This window comes from Caretta caretta, chromosome 6 (assembly GCF_965140235.1).
Source record: "Caretta caretta isolate rCarCar2 chromosome 6, rCarCar1.hap1, whole genome shotgun sequence".
In the NCBI taxonomy this organism is placed as follows: Eukaryota; Metazoa; Chordata; order Testudines; family Cheloniidae; genus Caretta; species Caretta caretta.
The window spans coordinates 58,061,589-58,074,926 of record NC_134211.1 but is presented as its reverse complement, the minus strand read 5'-3'; the positions used below and the strand labels follow the sequence as shown (position 1 = coordinate 58,074,926).

Here is a 13,338-nt window from a genome sequence, read left to right as displayed (position 1 = left end):
GAAGGGAATGGTATGGGGTGGCAGAGCATCATTCGTTAGTATCACTCAAAGCCAGAAACCTGGCTGAGGCTGAATTCACTATAACGACAGGCTGGGCAATACCCACCCTCCCAGCATACGCCATGAGGATGAGCCAGTGGAGGGTTCCCTGCAGTGGTGAGATGTAGGGTCTCACAAGCCACACCTACACAGTATGCCCCTCTAGTGGTGGCTGGGCCACAGAGCGGCTTGGGAGTCTGCTAGAGCCCTTGAGCTACAGAGCTGGGTTTTGCCCAGACAGTAGATGCTCATGTTTTTAGATCCAGAGGCCCCGAGGGTTGATGCCCCACTCAGGAGCGTCACATTACATACAAAAAGCTTCAGACTTGACCTGGTGGGAGTAGCCCCTCTTCCCAAAGACGGGTGAAGGTCACAAGGGTGGGGACTCTTTCTGAAGACACTGAGACATCCCAGAGATGCCCCCTCTCACTTGAATGTCACAAATGGACAGAGAATCAAGAGCCAGCAGAAGTGGGGCGGAGTGCGGTGAGAAGTGGGGGGAAGCAGCTCCCGGCCCCTGCTCACAAGAGGCTCTCGCTGTCTCCAGGTCAACAGCCACTGGCCTGGGACCGACCACCTCAGCAAAGATTTTGACCCCTCCCACCATGGCAGTGCCATTTCCAGTAGCTGCCCAGGCAAGGAGTTGTGCAGCCTCTGAGCCCAGCAGCCAGTGGAGCCAGGCAGAGCAAGCCAACTGGAGAAACTGGACACATCCTTCCCCCATCCCAGAAACATCCCCTCTCTTCCAAAACCCCTCTCATGATCCCTTATTCATGCCTGCACCTGGCGCCAGCAGTTGGGAGAAGCCAGCAAGCACAGGGGTACTGCCAACAGCCTGAAAGCAAACTCAGCAGCCAGTCAGACACACACAGATGGACAAGAGGCTGAGTGGCCTTTGATCAGCGGTGAAGGAAATGGAGACACCGATTCCCTGGCCTCTCCTACTCCACAAACATACCGAGCACATGGGTGGGAGCTGCAGCTAGGCCTGGCAGAGGGTCCTGTGCTAGCCCCTTCCCTCATCCTACCCTGAGGCCCTATGCAGACCCTCCAGCTCCCTCTCCCCACCCCCTCCACTTGCCCTGATCCAGAGGGGTTTGGGACTCCATGCCAATGCATCAGCCATGCCCTCACCTTCCCTACCCCAAGCCAGACAAGCTAGATACCCTGTACCAATCTCTGCTCCCTTCAATACTGCCCCAGCCATGGCCTGGACTATCCCTCTGAATCTCCCCTCTCCCCTGCCACTTGGGAACACCATACATACAGCAGCTGGGGGCTCCAGGCTTTAGGGAAGGCACTGGCATAGTTGCCATAGGCAGGCTCCATTCCCAAGCATTCATATATGGCTTCTGATGGCCGCCTGGCTCTAGGAGGAACCTTCCATCTTTTGGCAGCCAGCCGTGCTCTGCATGGTGGAAGCAGAGCGCCTGGCCTGGGGCTCTCCCCTGAGAGCCATGGCTGGCTGAGGCGTCGGTAATACCCCTGCAGCCCGCAGGCTGCCTTGCTGTACACAAACTCTGCAGGCAGGAGGTGGGTGGAGTGGTGGCGCAGGCAGCCTTGAGCTTGCAGGAGAGACCTCATGCTGATAGGGTGCAGGGCAGGGCGCCTGCTCCTTGGGGGAAGCTTGGCCTGCAGCTCACACCGATCCAACCTGGCTCCTGAGGCGACAGTCTCCTCCCTGCCACAGCCCTCCTTTAGCTCCTCCCAGGGCGACTCGGATCCAGAGCCTTCGGCACAGGCCATCCGCCTCCCTTCCTCTGCCTCGCTCACTTGGATGAGGCTGGCCAGCAGCATGGAGGGGCCCATGAGTTGGGTATCAATGGTGCGCACCTGGCCCCCACGCTTCTTCTGGACAGCAAACCTGGGGCTGAGGTGGGGCGGGATGGTGCTGGAGCGTCGCCGGGGGCTCAGGCTGCCCTTGTCTGGGGAGCCCAGGCAGGAAACGCTCTGCAGCTGGGTACTGGACCTGCGGCGGCACTGTGCCAGGGAGGCCGAGGGCATGCCCACCATGGAGCGCCGCCTGGCTTTGCCAGTGGGCACTGACACAACGCTGGCATGCTGGAAACCCAACGACGACACCTTCCTCCTGAAGTGCCTTTTAAAAAAGGTGTCCATAGTGACTGGGGGTGCCCCGAACAGTGGCTGTTAACACAGAAACCAGCAATTAAAGGGGGAGGGGCTCTCATCAAACCACCTACAAGGTCTACAACTCTTTGCAGGGAAGAAGGATGCTATGAGGGAGCTCTGGGGGGACTCAAAGGGTACTGGTGCGAGGGACATCAGAGAGAAAGAGGAGGGGAGGGGGACACAGGGGAAGGCTAACATGCGGTACTGCTGCCAGGAGACCTATACTGGATACTACAACATTAGAGGCCGATGCAGGGCAAGGAAACCCCTGTGCAAGGCAAAAAGGAGAAGTGGGATGGTGTGAAGCCTGAAGGGCTTGTCTGGTGGCTCAGGAGTTGGTCATGAGTGATGAGGCAGAACACCTGGATTTGGGGACTTCCCATAATGGACCAACTGGCAGATCGGAGACGAGTCCCAACCCTGCACCTGAGGACAGCTAGGAGCAGTTCTCTCCATGCAGGAGACACCAGCATGGATTTGCAGCCAGCCTCTGCCTTCCAAGGCAGCTAGGGGTGGGAATGCTGTGGAGGCACCATACTCAGCCCCACTGAGGGGTGTACAACATTGCTCCCTACCTGCCAATACACAGAGCCCCTCAAGGATGCTTCAATTTCACCCCCCGCCCCCGCCCCCCGAGCTTGGGTATGATCTGGCCTCCATCTGGGTTACAGGGTCCCTGCAGAGATGAGTGCCATCCATTCTGCCCGGGGAGGGAGCAGAGCTGGGACCAAACCAAAGAGGCACAGCTCCAGCATCATGGTCCAGTTCTGGGAAGGGGTCAGGACTGCAGATCCCAGCCCTTCCGCTGAACAGTGAATGGATTCTAAGCCCCCGCTCGTCTTGACTACTAAAAAAAGTGCATGTCTGATGGTGCTGGAAAAGGACACAAGCAGGAAGGAGTCTGCACAAGGGGACCCCTAACTCCAACCAAGTCTCCTGGTTAATAACAGCAGAACAGTGTATGCTCCTGCAGCAGCTTTCCACAGAGTGAGACCCACAGCCCCCTCTTGAGTACAGGACTCCAACCTCAGACCTAACCGAGCAGAGTCACGGACATCCCTGGGGAGTCTGGGCCCGGGTGCAAACTCAGTCCACCACTTGCTGGTTAAAAGGACACCTGTGGGCAGTTGTGCAATGATGGAGCACCTCAGTGAGAGTCACAGTGCCACTCTGCAGACAAGTGCTTTGCCCCGGTCTACGCTTAAAAGTTTTCTCCACGTAGCTGTGAAAAATTCCTGTCCCTGAGCACTGTAACCATACCAAGCCACCCCCAGTGCAGATGCTCTAAGGTCAATGGAAGAACACTTCTGTCGCCCTAGCCACCGCCACTCAGGGAGGTGGATTACCTACAGTGCCAGAAAGACCCCTTCAGTTGCTCTGGGAAGTGTCTACACTATGGCACTACTGCGACAAAGGTACAGCACTGTAGCTGTGCTGCTGTAGCACCTGCAGTGTAGGCACGGCCTTAAAGAGATGCAGCCACTAAACACCACTCGTCCCTTGGGTTAGGAACCAAGCACCCGATGCACTTGTCCCCACTGAGACGGTTTCTATGCCTTTCCCAGTGTGCTGAGCTGGGCAGGGTTATTCTCTGCTGCTAGTTTCCTCTGTATCCTGCTTCCATCACCATGGGAGCTGGCTTCTGAGGCTCCCTCTCTTGTGCTCTAGTTCTCCCTTTCTATGTCTCAGTGACTAGCCCAGGCTGCTACTGATCTCCTGGTTCCCAGCACTGGAGGGAGTTGAAGGATCACACTGTTTAAACGCAAATGCCCTGTCAGCACTGAGTTTACAGCCAGTTCCTAGAACCATTTCTCTGCAGAGAACTTTAGGTAAAAAATGGAACTGACATATTTTAAAGCCAGGTGTAAATGTTGGACTTGGTTCTGCTGAGAGGCGATTCCCTTTAAACCAAACTGACATTCGCCTACATTCTCACTTGAGGATGAGGTAACATGCTGAGCATGGCACAGGATGCTTTCAGGGCAGGTATCTGGGAGCTCCCTGCTCCAGTATTTCCCATAGTCTGCAGGAGAACAGTCTGTGCACATCCCAAGGGTGCATGAAGACAGCTCCCCCCAGGGAGATCTTGGGAAGATGCCCCTCTTCGCCCACTACTCCATTTCCTCCCTCTCCTGCCACCCCCATCAAGTTTTCTACTCGTAAATTCTAAGTGCTGACATTTCAGACATTACAAAATTCTAGACATATCAGATCTAAGCACTCAGAGTTTACAAGTAGAAACTAACAATAAATGTAGGGCAGAAGGTGCCTGCCTAGGACTTGAAGAGAATAGAGACTGGCTAAGAGACTTGGAGCAGTGCTGGGAAAATAATCGTTATCTGCTCAAAACCTCACTCTTCTGCTGGAGAGAGCTTTAAATGACTCTCAAGCTCTCTCTGCCCAGTACTGTCAGGTTGCCAAGATACTGCAGCTGCAGGAGAAAAGCTTTGAACAGCAGATGGAGGCTTCAGCACTGGTTAAAACACTCTGCCTGATGGGCACATTTTTAAATGGAGGCGATGTTATTTGGCCAGATTCACACTCCCATTCTTCAGCTAGCAATTCTGTTCTGCCTTTCCAACCGTCACAGTTTCCAGCCATGTGTCCTCAGCCTCCATCTATTTCTTCTAGCCTTAATCTCAGCTATACAGGGTTGGCTCTTGGAGTCCTCCTTCTCCATTCCACTGTCTTGAAGTTTCTTGGCAAGGCTACAGCTAATGAAATCCTTTTGTATGACATGCATCCACTTAGGTTTAGGTTTTCTAACCCTTCTCTTACCCTCCACTTCTAAGTTTAACACCCTGTTTCCTATATATTCTTCCAATCTTCTTTTCACATGCCCATACCTAAGCCTCAACTCCCTCAGCATCTCTATAAGTGGTACCACTTTCACACTTCCCTTAATTTGTTCATTCCAAACATGGTCCACCCGTATAACTCCAAGAATGCACCTTAATAATTTAATTTTCACTACATTCAATATGTGCCCCTTTCTCTTCCTCAGTCCCCAGCATTCAGAGCCATACAAAAGTGAAGGCCTAATTACGGTCTTGTAGATTTAAGGGTATGTCTACACTACGTGCCGGATCGGCAGGCAGCTATCGATCCAGCGGAGGTCCATTTATCGCATCTACTCTAGATGCGATAAATCGATCCCTGAGAGCTCTCCTGTCGACTCCTGTACTCCACCGCCACAAGAGGCGCAGGCGGAGTCGACGGGGGAGCGGTAGCAGTTGACTCACTGCGGTGAAGACACCATGGTAAGTTGATCTAAGTATGTCGACTTCAGCTACGTTATTCACTTAGCTGAAGTTGTGTAACTTAGATAGATTCCCCCCCACTCCACCCCCCAGTGTAGACCAGGGCTTACTTTTCAATTTGATAGGCACTCTCCTATCATAAACCACTCCGCTCACTTCTCTCCAGTTAGTCCATACCTTTCCTGTTCTGCTTATGAATTCATTGTTGAGTTCACTATTACCCTGTACTATCCAACCTACGCACTTGAACCTCTGTGCCTTTGATAGTGGCTGGCCCCAGAGACTTACAGTCTCATTGTCTTCCTTTCACGTCTAATCAAATCTACAGACACACACACAGTTTTATTTCTGCTGATTTTCATGCCATTTCTTTTAAGTACGCATCTCCATCTTCTTCCACGTACGAGCACATTGTCTGCAAAAACATGCACCTGGATGTTTTCTGTAAGCGCATCAAGCACCAAGGCAAACAAAAAGGGGGTCAGTAATGAGCCTTGACACATTCCTGTTCTTACTAGAAACTGTACAGTTTCTCCACGTGGCCTTTTAACTGTGGTTACACCACCCTCATAAATGCCCTGGACAAGTCTGATATAGTTGTCAGGTATCTGCTTCATTCTCATACCACCAGACAACCTCTCTCGAAACACGGTCATAAGCCTTCTTAAGATCCACGAATACCAGGTGCAACGTTTTCCTCTTTTTTCTATATTTTTCCACAGCAATCTTAATGCAAAGATAGCATCCACTGGTGACTTGCCTGTCACAAATCCAAACTGATTGTCACTGACCTTTACTTTTCTTCATTGTCTCTTACCAATAACTTTCTCCAAGATCTTCATCGTGTGACTCATGAGTTTAATGCTGCCGTAGTTACCACAGTCCTGATAAGTAAGGTAGTGAGCATATGATTAATTCCTCCTTCCCCCTCTGCCTGGCATATGGTACGTAAAAATCCCAGAACTGTAATTTTAAACTAAGTATCATTACACTACAGTAGCATAGTGCTGGAAGGTGGGAGGCATGATTGTGCACTGCAGAGGTCTTTGAAGTTCTAGCATGGGTGTCTTGTGGGCTACAGTCCTGCTAAATCGAAAGTGAACATGAAAGGCTTTGTCTAGATGGCAGATTTTCCGATATTCTCCTACCATTGCACTAGCATCATGCAGCTCCACCACAGTGAGCAACAGTGACAGGGCTAACGCAAGCTGGCCAACGGAACTTTAACCACCAAGTCATCTAGAGCAGCTCTGAGCAGCCTTACAGAGTTGCTCGCGCACTGGTGCATGGTCACACTCAGGGTCATGCTGGTGGTACACTAAATGCCTGGATGCTGCTATTGTGGTGGGTGGGAATGACTTGTCTCAACACCATTTCCTTCCTTTTTCAGGTTTACATTCTTGAGAGCAAATACACTTGGGCAATCTGAACTCTGAGCTAAATGGTTTTGTACGGTACTTTACTACGGCTCCTTCTATCTGGAAGGGTCCCAAAATGCTACATCCAGTTCACACAAGAATCGCGTTACTTACTGTCGGGCTGGGACACACATGGCAGCTATTTAACAGCTGCACAGCAATGCTACACAACACCTTAGATCTAAGAGGGAAGAAGAAATAAACCCGTGTCCAGTGGAAACTGCAGGGAATTTTAGAGCAGGTTGGCAGAACAAAAGAAATCTTCCAAACCACATCATGGGATCTTTTAGGGCCTACTTGGGTTTGTCTACACAGCATTTTTTTGAGCGTGCAGGGGTGAGTCCCCCCAGCCCGGGTTGACAGACTCCGGCTAGTCAGGCTTGTGCTCTAAAACTAGCCGTGTAGTCAGTGCCTTGGAGTCGCGACTCGGGCTGGAGCTCAGGCTCTGAAGCCCAACCCTGTCACTAGGCTTTAGAGCCCAAGCTCCAGCCAAAACGGCTATTTCAAAGCACCAGCTGCCCAGCTAGTTTTAGACTACTAGTGCGAGCCCTGCTAGCCCGAATCTATCAGCCTGGGCTGGGAGGCTTGCTCCAAAATACGTAGACGTATCTCTGAGGGCCAGGACTAATGTGCTTTGGCAGTGCTGTAGGAGGGGAGGACGAGCAAGGGGGTGCCACAGCCCAGGTTTGAGGGGCAGAGCTGCGTGCAGAGCCCAGACCTGGAGGGTGACTGCATGTTGGGATCAAGGGGCACGCACAGAGCTGTGAGAGACCCCACAACAGCCATTTGTCTTAGCCTTTCAGATTTCTATGCTCTTGCTGTGATTTGGAAGCTTTTTAAAATATCATTTGATGGTAAGATGGGACGGAACGTTCAGTGCCTGTGATTATTTCAGAGTGAACATCACTCGTGATATGTTGCATAAAAGGGCCTTGCAGAGGCAATTTGGCATTCACCGGGGGTGAGGGAAGAGAAATAATGTTGCATACTTGAGGGCCTTGGCTCTTGTCACAAGCAGCTTTATAATCCCTCTGTACTCACAATGTGGTAGCTTTGATCTGCTAATGAACTGCAATCAGGGTCATGATGAGCTTTCCTAATGGGGACCATATAACTCTGACAAGAGGCAGATGGGGCCCCAGCATAATAAACAGGCTGGCAAAGTCACGGAGGCACGGTCCTCTGGCTCCTATAGCTGGAAGAGACCATGAATAAAGTAACCTTGGAAAGAGCCTTTTCCCCCAGGCAACACACCTCCACGGTCCCACCCTTGGGAGTTTCCTGCCCAGGTTTAGTTTGCACAAAGAGAAGTGGCTGCAGATTCAGAGCCCCCCCTACATGCAGCCTTGGGCACCAACCCTGCAGGGACAGCACTGTAGGTCAGGAGAGCCAGTGGAGGAGCACACAAGAATGCCTGGGCACTAGCAGGAAGATAATAAGGAAAGATGTCAGGAATCCTAACCATTAACCTTGGTTGCTGACCCTCCTGCAGAGTTACAATTGGGGATACCCTAACAGCAACACAGGTGGAGAGTGTTGTCGTCGGTCCAGTGGCAAGGTAGCCAGTTGCTGATCTACCGCTTCTCTGTGACCAAAGCAAATGGCAAGCTTTCACAGTAGCAGATGGGCCACAGGTTCTTCACCCAACATCAATCTTCTAGGCAAATGCTGCCAGTGGCCATAAAGCGGAAGGTGTTTAAAGCTTTTCCAAAGTCTCTGCATCAGCCATCTTTGATCACCACAGACCTGTGGCTAACAACAACAAATGGCTTACCAAGGCCCAGTGGAATTTTCTGAAAGCTCAGTGGAGCTTTCAAACAGAACTAGATACATCTGTCAGCAAACTGGCTGAGTTGGACTTAACATGTCCAACCAGTAAATGACACTTACCAAATTCTCTGCAAATTAATTTGGGTAGCTGCTAATAAATTGATCCCTAGAGGCTATTGCCGACAGTATATCCCTAGGTGGTGGTCAGAGGCAATTAAGCTCTACCAGGAATTCAAATCAGCTGGTGACAAACAGGAATTCATTCAACTGCTGGATCAAACCAGATGTGATCGATGGACAGACAGGGAGTCAACTAAGATAGACTGTTCTCACTCTAGCCGGCTAGCCTGGCAAACCATCAAAAGACTTTTGGAGATTATTCTACCCTTTGCAAAAAAGGCGTTTCCAGTCACCACAAATGTATCCCAGCTAGTGGACATACACAGAACTTGGATAAGTCTTCAGCCATGCAGTCAAAATTGAGCTTTCAGAGAGGTAGCAGGCTCCTAGTGTGGATTCAAACCAGATGGCTCCTTTTCCAAACAAAGAACTGGACTAGGCCATGAAGCTTATAAAGGTCTGGATTATATCTGTAGAGTTCCTACTTCACCTAGGCCCAAAAGCTGACTGCTTCGCCTCCTCAACTGATGTTTCCAGGATAACTGCATCTCAAAAATCTCATGCAGGGCAAAGGTCGTAGCTATTTCAAAACCAGGAAAACCACTGGAAGATCCCAAGAGCTACCAACCCATCTCTTTCCTCTGTGTCACATACTCTTTCAATAAGCTTGTGACTCTGATGTGCACCAACGAGGTTACTGAAGTACAACTGCCCTTTGTTCAAGCTGTCTTTAGACGAGGCCAGTGTCCACAAGAGCAAGTCATTCGCATAACACAATATATCGATGATGTCTTCAAAAAGGGTATAAACAGAGATGGAAAGTGCCTGGAGAATCAGTCACTCCATCTCCTGGAGCCCAGGCATGATTGGCCCCTCCTGCACATTTTCCAGGGCTTTGGACATCTCTCTTTCCAGAAGTGCTTCCTGAGATTTAGCCTCAGTTTCCCGGTCTCCCCAATTATCCCTAGTTACATCCCTGCACATCACACGGAATGATCCCTTTACACCTTTCTCTGATTGCAGACTGCTACTTTGCTCACCCTTTAGATGTCCCTCTAGCACTGCTTGTTTGAGCTCCTCCACTTTCTCCATCTGTTCCTGGTACTGAGCTGCCCAGAACCGAATGAGATCCCAAAGTGGCATTCTACCTTACATACCCTGCCAGTCCTGGCACACCATCTCCCACCACCAAGTCTGCTGGGAGGGCAGCGCTCCAGAGGCTTAGACCAGCAGCATTCAGAATATGCTCTTGCCCTTGGGCAGTGGGTGGGTTCCTGTAGCCTCCTCCCTGCATTGTTAGTGATTTGGCAAGAATTTGTTTCAAACAGAGGGGAGGGGCAGACAGGAGGCCACAAGAACTTCCCCATCCCTGACTGCACAAAGCCAAGAGCATGGCATGAATGTTTTGAATAGCTACGGCAATAGTAAATCAGCAATCTGCTAGAAGGGTAACAGGATGCCAAGGCTGGCAGGGTGTGTAAAAGGCCCTTTCTGGTTTGCTAGATGGGGTTTTTCCTATGTCAAGATCTGCCAGCCTCCTCAGCTCAGGAAAACACAGAAAGTATGAGCGCTATTAATAGCCCTCACTGCATAACAGAGACCTTCTGGGATCTGCTGTGTCCTTGCCATCAAGATGCTGAGGGGACCAGGGGCACAGGCCTGGGAGCTCGTCCAGGGAGCGCATTAGGACTCCTGCTCAGTTCACATACCATAGCTTTCCTTCAGCTTTGGTTTCCATAGAAATCTCCTACTCCTCCACTCTCTAAGCACTGCAGGATTTAATTTTCCCATGTATGATGCTGCCTCATTTCCCATTTGCTGAGATCCCTACCCATCTCCCTTCCCGGCCTGGGTCATTGCAGCTCCCTCCTCCATGACTTCCCCAGCCCACACGCAGTGCTGCACAATTGGCCAGGCGCACTGGGGGAAGATTTCTTTTCCTTTCAAGTACTAGGCACTGGCCATTACCAGAGACTGGACACCAGATTAGATGAGACAACCGTCTGATGTGGTGCAGGAAAGCTGGTGTGCTTGTGACCCTGTGGTCTTACAGGTGGGAGGGTGTGCTTTCTGTGGTTTCAGGGAGACACCAAGCTTTCTGTGGTTTATTGCTAGGGAAAATCTCTGGTAAAAATAATCTGCCACACACACAGCATCCAGTTAAACAGAGTCAGAAGCTGCCTGTGGGGGAACTTCAGCCAGAATAAGGGCCCTAGGGTAGCAGAGTCTGAAAATAATTGAGCATCAACTGACATTTCTATACACTGCTCTTGCCACCCCAGGGAACACAAGCACTCTATTAACTTTATACTTAGGGTACAGACATCTCACACAGCACCGAAATGCACACACCTCTGGGGAAGGATGTAGCAGCAGTTTAATATCACAGAGCAACACTCCACAATGGTTTTATGACAGCAGATGAAAATCTCTGAGCTACAGGATTCTTCGACAGTTTTCACAGCGGGGACCAAAATTTAGCAGAGAGCTTGCCTCATGTACACCAGCTCTCCCATCTGCTGTCACCCAGCCCCTGCTATCACTCCCATTCGCTATCAGACTGTGCATGAACAACACAACACACACAGCCCCTGCTCATGAGAGCAAGACGACAGGCCTGATATTGGGAGGTGCACGGCTCCCCTTGAAGCTCCTACTGTTCAACACCTTGATATGAGCCCTCAGCACTTTGCAGGATCAGGCCCTTAGTGAGACAACTGCCCCTCCTTATCTGCCATTTGACCCCAGCGGAAGGGCTGCTAGGACACGGAGGGCTCTGGAATACATTGGAGCTGACAGCACAGAGGTCTCAGCCCCTTCTGGGCTCCCCACCTCTACAACTGAGATGCTGAATTATTGTACAGGGAGCAGCTGCTGAGGGGGTTGGGCTCCTGGTTGTGTTTGTTTTCTATTTTAAGCTTCATTCAGTTGATGAACTGCAACAAGTGCCAATGTATGTGTGAGGAACGGGTGCAGCTGCTCACCTTCAGGCTTAGTGGCTAGTGACAGAGTGCCATGAACACATGATATACAAAAGCCCTTTGCTATCCCTCAGGCTGGCTGTGGCCCGGGCTCTCTGAGCAGTATGATCTCCCTATTTTTTGTGAAATCTAAGACAATCCTCTAGACAATCCTCGGTTCCAGTCAGTTTGACCCAGGGAACTCTGAAACCACATGAAGGGATGGGGCCCCCAGCATGCCGGTGACGTGCCTAGGAACAGACTGGCTATTCACAGTGCAGTAAGCAGCAAATGATTTCCCCACGGCCCTGAGATCTCTGCATGTGCAGCTCACAGTGCCCAGCGAAGGCCTCTCTGCGGGTGGCACCTCAGAGACACCCAGCAGTAACCACTGAGAGACCAACTCCATGACACACTAACATGACATGTCAGCCACCTTCATCAGGGGCTCCTCCCAGCTACTCTAGACCAGTGGCTCTCAACCTTTCCAGACTATTGTGCCCCTTGCAGGAGTCTGATTTGTCTTGCATATCCCCAAGTTTCACCTCACTTAAAAACAAACTTGCTTTACAAAAATCAGACAAAATACAAAAGTCTCACAGCCACTAGTACTGAAAAATTGCGGTCTCATTTTCACTATATAATTGTAAATTAAATCAATTGGAATATAAATATTGTACTTACCCTTCAGCGTATAGTATCTAAAGCAGAATAAACAAGTCATTGTCTGTATGACATTTTAGTTTGCACTGACTTCGCTAGTGCTTGTTGCCAGTTGTAAAACTAGGCAAATATCTAGAGTTGATGCACCCCTTGGAAGACCTCTGCTTACCCCCAGGGGTACACATACCCCTGGTTGAGATCCACTGCTCTAGACCAGCATTTTCTTTTTTCCAATGTGCGCGCAGACCGGCAGCCAATGGCTCGCGGATTGGCACCAGTCCGCAGACCACCACTTTAAGTAGCACTGCTCTAGACAACATTTCACTGGACACAGGAACCATCCTCTCTTGCTAACCATGTGTAGCCAACAGTCCATAGCTGCAGATGCTGGTCATTCGCTAAATGCGTAACACTAGGCACAAGATACTCAAGCTATATCTGAAAAAAAATGCACGTGCTCCAGGGTTGTGAGCTCAGTGGGGTGGGTTCATTTCCCCTTATTCACGGTCATTATATTGCACTCAATAGCCAGGGACTGCCTTTCTGTCTGGCTCTTCCTCCCCATCCCTGTCTGCCACTCCTCCTCCTTTTCCTTACTCTTTTCCATCTCTCTCTCTTTCTTCAGGTCCCCAGACCCACCCTAGTGACCTGGTTACATCTCCCTCCCCTTCTAGTTCCTGTTTGCTTTCTCCAGCCTGCTCCACCTAGGAAGGAAACAGCACAGAGATAATGAGATGCTCCTGAAACAGGCAATCTTGTCACTCTCACTTTAGTGCCTAGCTCCCACCAAGAATGGAACAGACGGAAGAGCAGTGGCATGCAGCGTCAGTGCAGAGGCTGCTAACTCACACGCTTTACTCCATAGGGCAGGAATTTCATGGCACAGCCAGAGGACATCCCAGTCAACAGCAGCCCAGTTCAGTGAAAGGGCTATACTACAGAATTACTTCTGACTCGGAAGCCCAGCGTAGCTTACAC

At 50.6% G+C, this 13,338-nt stretch overlaps 1 protein-coding gene across 12 annotated transcripts in view; it reads right to left on the bottom strand.

The window, feature by feature from the left end:
* DGKZ (diacylglycerol kinase zeta) overlaps positions 1–13,338 on the bottom strand; it is a 107,635-nt gene that overhangs the window by 38,089 nt on the left and 56,208 nt on the right. For 2 of the 12 annotated variants that reach the window (XM_075129552.1, XM_075129553.1), the window contains exon 2: positions 1,694–2,184. The exons of 8 other annotated variants lie outside the window; for them this stretch is intronic. In XM_075129552.1, coding sequence (XP_074985653.1) covers positions 1,694–2,157 — 464 coding nt within the window. In that variant the 5' untranslated portion in view covers positions 2,158–2,184. Of the gene's footprint in view, positions 1–1,306; positions 2,732–13,338 lie in introns of those variants that run through there. 2 more of the 12 variants (XM_075129551.1, XM_048853201.2) reach the window with 2 other exon arrangements.